Source organism: Montipora capricornis, unplaced genomic scaffold, assembly GCF_036669925.1.
Source record: "Montipora capricornis isolate CH-2021 unplaced genomic scaffold, ASM3666992v2 scaffold_92, whole genome shotgun sequence".
In the NCBI taxonomy this organism is placed as follows: Eukaryota; Metazoa; Cnidaria; class Anthozoa; order Scleractinia; family Acroporidae; genus Montipora; species Montipora capricornis.
Window position 1 is genome coordinate 35,001 of NW_027180284.1, and position 7,500 is coordinate 42,500.

Below are 7,500 nucleotides of genomic sequence, written 5' to 3' on the forward strand. Positions count from 1 at the left end.
TTTATCAAACCAGTTCAATTTAGATTTTCCTTTGTTTCAGATTATGATAATGAATACTACACAAAGGAAAATCTAAATTGAACTGGTTTGAAAAAAATTGAACCAAATACAAAATACGTATAAGATTGACTTTTGTTATTAAATTTATGAGAAAAACTAACGCGGAGAGATTTCGACGTTTCGATGACATCCTGTCATCATTATCAAGAAAATGAAGAAAAAATTTTTTTGAAGAAAATTTACATAAGTAAGTAGTCAAAAAAAAAACTAAACCAAAAACAATAGTCTATTGTTCTAAGCCAGTGAATCATCCAGTGACCTCACACAAAGGAAAACACAAAGTCAAGTAAAAACTTTAGCACGTATTGAGTCTGATTGGATGTTAAGGCTTGGTCTGTACTTTTTAATCAGGAGCATCTCGTATACCAGACAGTCCATCTTTCCTTGGCATTTCCTCAGAACTGCAAAATTCTTGGCTAAGTCAAGAGATCTAGGGCTGGTATCATGATCTTGTTGAAGATGTCTGCAAAATTGAACCATAATATATACAGTTGTAAATTTGTATGAATCTACTTTAGTAGATTTTTCCAATTTACATTTATTTGTTTGGCTAAACTGGTTCTTACAGTATGTAAGGGAGTCTAAAATGAAATTTTAGCCTAACAGGTTCTTAAATTCCAGGTTCTTTTATGTGGGTGTTTACTCTATGTCAATAATTTATTTTCAAATGAATGGACCAGTTTTTTTAAACAATATTAATTTTTAGAAAAAATTGTGTTCCACAAATGAACTGTCACTGCCAGCATTGAATTTTTAATAGCTGCAGCTGTATTGTTTCCTTTTGTCAATTTGGCTACTGTACCATTACTGCTTAATTACATACAAGCACAGAGTTTACTGGCAAGAGAAGTCTGCAGTAGTTATTAGAGAAATGCATAGGAGAATAAAGAAGTTTTAGAAGTACAGTACAGTGTAAGTTTTAAGAGTCCTGCTTATGTTTTGTTTTTGAACTCTCTTTTTTCCAGAGCTCCACAATTTGTGATTCCTCTTTTATCAGAGAATTTCCCGTACATGCGAAAACCTACAATTTTCCAGGTGAATTTTATTGTTAACTTTTATTCAGTTTCCCTTTAATTCAGAATCCAAATATTTCATAAGTCAAATGAAAGTTAACAACAATAAGGGCACATTTTGAAAGTATTTTAACCTGCTGAGTTACGTACATGTATACAAAGTCATGTATTTTCGCCAAGGTAGGTACATGTATTTGAATCCAAAATGTAATATTTTTCAAAAGGCCCAAGTTAGGGTCCAAGTCATGAAACGTTTAAACTGGGCATAATAAATACTTGATTTTGCAATTTAATTAACAATGAATAATTAGTTATTCTACTTATTCCTCTAAACACTGTTTTTTACAGGACAGTTATGTTAAAAATCTGCTAGAGATTTCAAAGTATTTGCCAAGTCTCAGAGCGAGGATTCTAGAACTAGTCATTGACAACCTCATAAAGATTGATGTAAGTAATACACTGTATAGATCTTAATGGCCTGTGACTGATTGTAGCTGTGCATCTGAAATTTTGGGATCATAAATAATTTCTGTTGGTTGTATTGGTATGGGAAGAGTCTAGTCTACCCTTTTTCTTTTGATTTGGAATACAACTAGTTTTTGCCAAAATGATCTTCATATCAAGTAGTTAACCTATTGACTCCTAGGGGTTCCCCATTGACGAGTAAAATCGTCTGGCATTAGGCAGAGTAAAATACTAAGTCTGGCCGGTTTAGACCGGTTTGGACGTCAAAGGGTTAATCATGTCAGTATTCTTATTTGAGGAGGTGCAAACCAGTTTTAACACTTTCAACAAACTGTACTATTTAGAAGGAGTGAACCTACCAACCTTTTTCACTTAATGGTAATGTTATGATGCCACATGAAACACCTATAGATGCTTAACAAGATGCACTCATTAATGTGATGTAACAGGTTACCATGGCAACAAAAGAGCCGTCTAAAAAGAGCCATCTAAAGACGGCCTATATTTGTTTATAAACACACGTAATTATCTCAAAAACAAACTCGGTGACTCCATTTTTTTATTGCTGAGAAGTGATTAGCACGCTAGCGCTAGGATAAAACTTTTTGCAAAATTTTAAAAAATTCTCTGGAGCAGATTCATAGCCACCTTCACAACTGAAAAATTTTAAGGTGGCTCTGAATCCACTCCAGAGAATTTCTTTAAACTTTGCAGAGAGTTTCGTCTTAGCCTGCTAATCACTTTTCAGCAATAAAAAATGGGGATCACTGAGTTCGTTTTTGATTGTAAGCACTTAAACAAAAAATATAGGGCATTTTTAGACGTTTCTTTTGTTGCCATGGTAATTTATTACACCACGTTAATATGTGCATTGTTGTTAAGCAATTATTGATGTTTGATATGGTACCGTGACATTGCCATTAAGTGAAACAGCTTCAGTTTGAGCCACCTGAAGTCAACACTCTTAATGTTCTTTGATTAGGGCAATTTTTTTTCAAGTCACAATGAAATTTTCAAGCAACAATGCCAGTCATGAGTCAGTAACACTTTTGATACTATTACAGTGTATAGAGCGGTTTTCAATTGAGTGTCGAAAGTAATTAGCGAATTGCATTGGTTTTGCATTACTTCACTCAGTGATTGGTTCAAAATTCTCCCGCCATTTTGTCAACCAATCAGAAGTGAAACCAAAACCAATCGTGGCTTGCACGTGCACATTTTCCTGTGCGTTGTGTCGGCAATGTGTAACTACTTTGCGTTTTGATTGGTTTACTGGATTGTCTGCGTCCTTTTTGATTGGCCAAAGTAATTACTTTGGTTTTGGTTTCAGGACACTCGATTGAAACTCGCTCTAACAGCTTGCGGTAATCATTTTTCCTGTTCCATCTTGAAATATGCAGCCCTTGTTGATGCAAATGTCATTGAAGGTCTCTGTATTGTTATTTATGGTGCCAGGTTGAAATCCCCAAGCATGAACTTGAAAACAGTGAAACTCTCATTGAAGAGGAAGACAATCTCACTCAGTTTGAAGTAGACATGGTATGATGAATAGACAAGAATTATTTCTTTGAAATAAGATTGGCTAGGCCAGATACCCCTTCACTAATAAAGATATGATTGAGAGATGTTATTAATGATATTTTTTTATGTAAAATGAAGGTAAAAGGGAAATTGGAAGGATTGGGCAGATCATTTTTTTTGAAAACTAGTTAACTGCTTCTCACCATGTTTTTAAAGTTCATTGTAATTATTAGTTTTGTCTTTAGTCCATGCTTTCCCTGGTAAAGTGCCTTAAAAAGAAAATTTTGATCTGCTTGTCTCAATATTGTCCAGGACACAAGCCACGCTGCTGTTACAGGAGAAGATGAAAACAGTATGGGAAATGAAATGGCAGACAAATTGGATGTTCTCATGGAAAGTTTATTCAACTATGTTCATGATGTCACCTGTATAAATGGTAAGAAGTCTTGAAGTCGATCACGCCAGTTTATTAACTTAATGTGAGACAGTCCTTTATCATTTGCTAACCTGCATGGGAGCTGTTACCAGGAAAGAGGATTACGCGGAAAAAAATGTCGAGAAAATAATCGTAGTGAACTCATAGCATCTAATGTTCATGTATTCTCAGATTCGTTTTTTATCTTTTCAAGGTGAACATGATCTTGATGCTGGAACTGAATTATTTAATGAGCTTCTGGTGGTAAGTTGCTTGCTTTTTACAGTTATTTTTTTAATGTAATGCTGTTTCAGTCAATTAGAGATCAAGTGAAGACCATTAATTTTTCAAGTGGTGTCAGTTGACTGAGCATTGTACTACAGTGTGGGATAACGTGAAAAGATTGTTCATGCTTTAAGGTTACATGATATTATCAGCAATGTCCCAAGTCATCCATTTTCGTAACACGTCTCAGATTGTGGAATGGGTAGCAGTCATTTGTGATATTATCATATGTAAATCCCAGTGCGTATTGTTGTGGACAGCAGCAAGTATTTAAACTTGTTACAAAAGTCATTTCATTTCATTCCCTTCTCTTGACAAGTAGACTTGGACAGATATCTGGTTCTGGTTTCAATCTCTCACTTGTACTTTTGCCTTTCTAGGTTTTTGAGAATGTTATTCTTCCAACTCATGCTTCTTCTCATGTTCAGTTTATCATGTTTTTGTTCTGTAGCTTTGATCAGGTTAGTGCACTGCCAGTGAAATACATTTAACCTCTACTTCTCAATTATCATCCTACTCAACCTCCTCCTGACCAGGAATGGAGAAAAAGGAAATAATCTGGGAAATGTTTAAAAGAATGTTTGTGCAATTTGGTCACCCCTAAAGACACCTGTATGGGTGGCCAAAAGATGCAATCTGTATCTGCGATAGTTGACGTGCATAGAATGATGAATTTACGATTTTACGTCCTATCCCCATTGCCTGATTTCAAGCCGAGGGTGACAAGGTATGAGTCTGCAAATTAAGGGAGTAGCAACTAGTGATCCACATAGTCAGAACATGCACACCAAGCTTTCCAAAATCCCTAAGTTTGGTGTTAATAGACCCAATATTAAGCTTGATACACCCATTTAAAAACATCAAAATGTGTGGCCATTCAGATGCTGCATCCGGGTGAGAAAACATTTCTTAGTGAATTTTGACATAAATTATTTAAATGGCTGTATCTTAGTCAAAATTAGCCTGATTAACACCAAACTTGGGAATTTACTAGATTTTAGTGTGCACATTCTGACTATGTGGATCAATAGTAGTTAATCCCATAATGTACAGACTTGTGCCTAGTCCCCTTCGGCTTGAAATCAGGCAATTGACCAGTCATATCAATAACCATTGAGTACACTGTACTTGACTTGTCGAGTCACTGACAATACACAAATCAATTGACACAGACGATGATGTCAATTTAAAGTACAGGAAAGGTTGAGATCATCACTCACAATTAAGAAGCAATTTTAGCCGTTGCAAAGAAAGCATTAAGAAACTCCAGGCTTCAATGGGATTTGAACTCATGACCATGTCATTGCACTGCATCTCTCTCCCAACTGTGCTGTAAATGCAGTTAAATGCAATTTAACGGAGTTAACAACTAGGAGCACAAGTTTTACCTTCGCGGTCAGCGGTTTGTTAGATATGCTCATGTGCCAGGATTCTTCGTGTTCTTGGTCCATAGGGCGTTGTAGCAGTTTTGTTGGCGTTTTAGTCAGCATTTTCTGAGCGTTTGTGTTTTCCTGAGCGTGGGGACTCCTTGGAGGCTGTCTCCCCTCCTCTGTCCCTCCCTTTCTTTCCTCTGTTTTATCAGTGTGACGTGTACTTGCTTTCACCCTCCGTGTGGGGGTTCATGGCTGGGTTGCCTGGAATTGCCAGCCATGGGAGCGGTCTCCATCTGGGAGCTGGCTGGAAATAGTGGAAGCTCCTGGATGTCTCAGGCACTCAACCTCCACTTTGCAAGGCAGTTGTTAATACATGTATATATATAAAGCCCTGTTCAAGCTTGGGTTTCAGGCTTTCTTCGCACTGCTTAAGTGACTGCTTAACTGTGGTTATATCCAGCTTTAATGTGTTGCAATTTTTGCAGTTCAAATAATATTATAGGAACATTCAGTATACTCAAAATCATTCATTTGTCCACTAACATGTTGAAACATTAGTGAATCTCGTCAATAACAGGTCCTGCTCAGTTTTACACTTACTCACAGTCAGACATGGACCAATACTTCACCAAGTTGTGATCTTTACTCTTGAGCTTAAACCTTTAACCAAAATTTTTTATTAATTTAATAATATTAATTAATATTATTTTATTATTTTACCTAAAATTGCATTTGTCACAATTTTTAAGTTTTTTTTTTTTCACTTTTAACAGATTTATGCCAATTCTCTGCTTGATGTTTGCTGGAAAAAGGTAATTAAAATTAATCCATCTGGTAGAATCTTGTTATGTAATTTTCTTATCAACAGACAATGGAACTGTAATTCAAACAGAGCAGATAAAATTGTACATCAGGGGTACTTAGTGGGTTTAGTTCTGTTTAGTTGTATTTCAAAGTTGATACATACTTATAGTGGACTCCATGTGTTTCTGGATTGCATTTATTTACTTTTTTAGATTGAAGAAGCAAACACTCCAGCTATTCTTCGACAAGGCTGTGCTGCCTATGTTGCAAGCTTTATAGCCCGAGCCAAATACATTCCTATCAGGTACCCCAGTACTGAAAAAGCAAGATTCTGTTTTTTTTTGTTATAATTCACACCTTTTTTACAGTTGAAAGTGACATAGTTGAGTCTCTCACATTTTGTTGTCTCTTGGAAAGATTATTTCAATAATTCCCAAAGTTATAAAGTTCTTCCCCTCCAAAATCACGGATTGAGTCTAGGAGTAAATTTTAAAAGTCATGCACTTGCATTTATATTGTGATTAATTTTCTATAATATTTCCTCAGCACTGTTCAAACATGTATGGATCTTATTTCCCACTGGATTCATTGGTAAGAGTAAAGTCTGATCCGTAGGTTTTATGTCTGGCATTTTAAAAATATATATACTGTTTGTTATTATATTAGTTAAATGTCAACCTCGGATGCACTTAAAAGTACTGAACTTATTAGTGAGAACTTGGCCATACTGGCAATATTATTAATTCATGAATGTGCAAATTAAGCACAATGGTTTACAGTGCCAAGTAGGAGGCAAAGTCACTCCATTGATCCACCAGGTGTTAGTTTTTCAAAATCGACTGAGAAAAAGCTAATTAGTAGTAAACACAAGCCACTCTGTTTGGTAGGCTTAAGTTTCAACCATTGCTTTTAAGACAAAAGTGGCTTGCAAAAAAGGCTCAGTATAAAATACATGTCCTAAAATCTTTGAGGGTAACCTTCATTCAATTCCTGCATCTCAAGGCTATTAATAATTATTTATTTCGATGGCCCATAACATAATTATCATTTTCACGCACAAGTTGACCCATAGGGTCTTTCGATTTTATCATGGACTTGTTGTGAGGACGTGTCGATGGTTCTTAAATCCTCCACATTGGAGGCAATTTTTTTAAAATAAGTTTTCCAATGTTTAATATTAATTTATTGTTTGCTAGCTATATTGACATGCATGATGCCACCAGTGTTGGACCTGATGCAAATAAATATGGGGTCTTCTATTCTGTTTGCCAGGTATCATTATTCAATCTGAAATTTATGCTTTCACAAGGGCTTACTTACAAACTACCAATATAATACTGTAACAGGAAGAAACATAATTATTTTTTCATTGTGCACTCTTTTTCAAGTAGGAACGTTAACTAGAATTTTTTTTTTTTTTGTATTTTATTAATACTGTTTATTTGTTTTCATATTAATTACATCTACTGCACAGAGAACCTTACACTAAACCACATAAGTCTCATTTAATGCATACTATACTTATGACACACACACACACGCACACACACACACATACACCGCT

The 7,500-nt window shown here is 35.4% G+C and overlaps 1 protein-coding gene across 1 annotated transcript in view; it reads left to right on the top strand.

The window, feature by feature from the left end:
* LOC138036948 (RNA polymerase I-specific transcription initiation factor RRN3-like) overlaps nucleotides 1–7,500 on the top strand; it is a 24,222-nt gene that overhangs the window by 6,717 nt on the left and 10,005 nt on the right. The window contains exons 7-16 of the mRNA XM_068882973.1: nucleotides 1,026–1,095; nucleotides 1,422–1,520; nucleotides 2,994–3,077; nucleotides 3,372–3,495; nucleotides 3,689–3,738; nucleotides 4,140–4,220; nucleotides 5,906–5,944; nucleotides 6,149–6,240; nucleotides 6,483–6,527; nucleotides 7,133–7,208. Coding sequence (XP_068739074.1) covers nucleotides 1,026–1,095; nucleotides 1,422–1,520; nucleotides 2,994–3,077; nucleotides 3,372–3,495; nucleotides 3,689–3,738; nucleotides 4,140–4,220; nucleotides 5,906–5,944; nucleotides 6,149–6,240; nucleotides 6,483–6,527; nucleotides 7,133–7,208 — 760 coding nt within the window. The remainder of the gene's footprint in view (nucleotides 1–1,025; nucleotides 1,096–1,421; nucleotides 1,521–2,993; nucleotides 3,078–3,371; nucleotides 3,496–3,688; nucleotides 3,739–4,139; nucleotides 4,221–5,905; nucleotides 5,945–6,148; nucleotides 6,241–6,482; nucleotides 6,528–7,132; nucleotides 7,209–7,500) is intronic.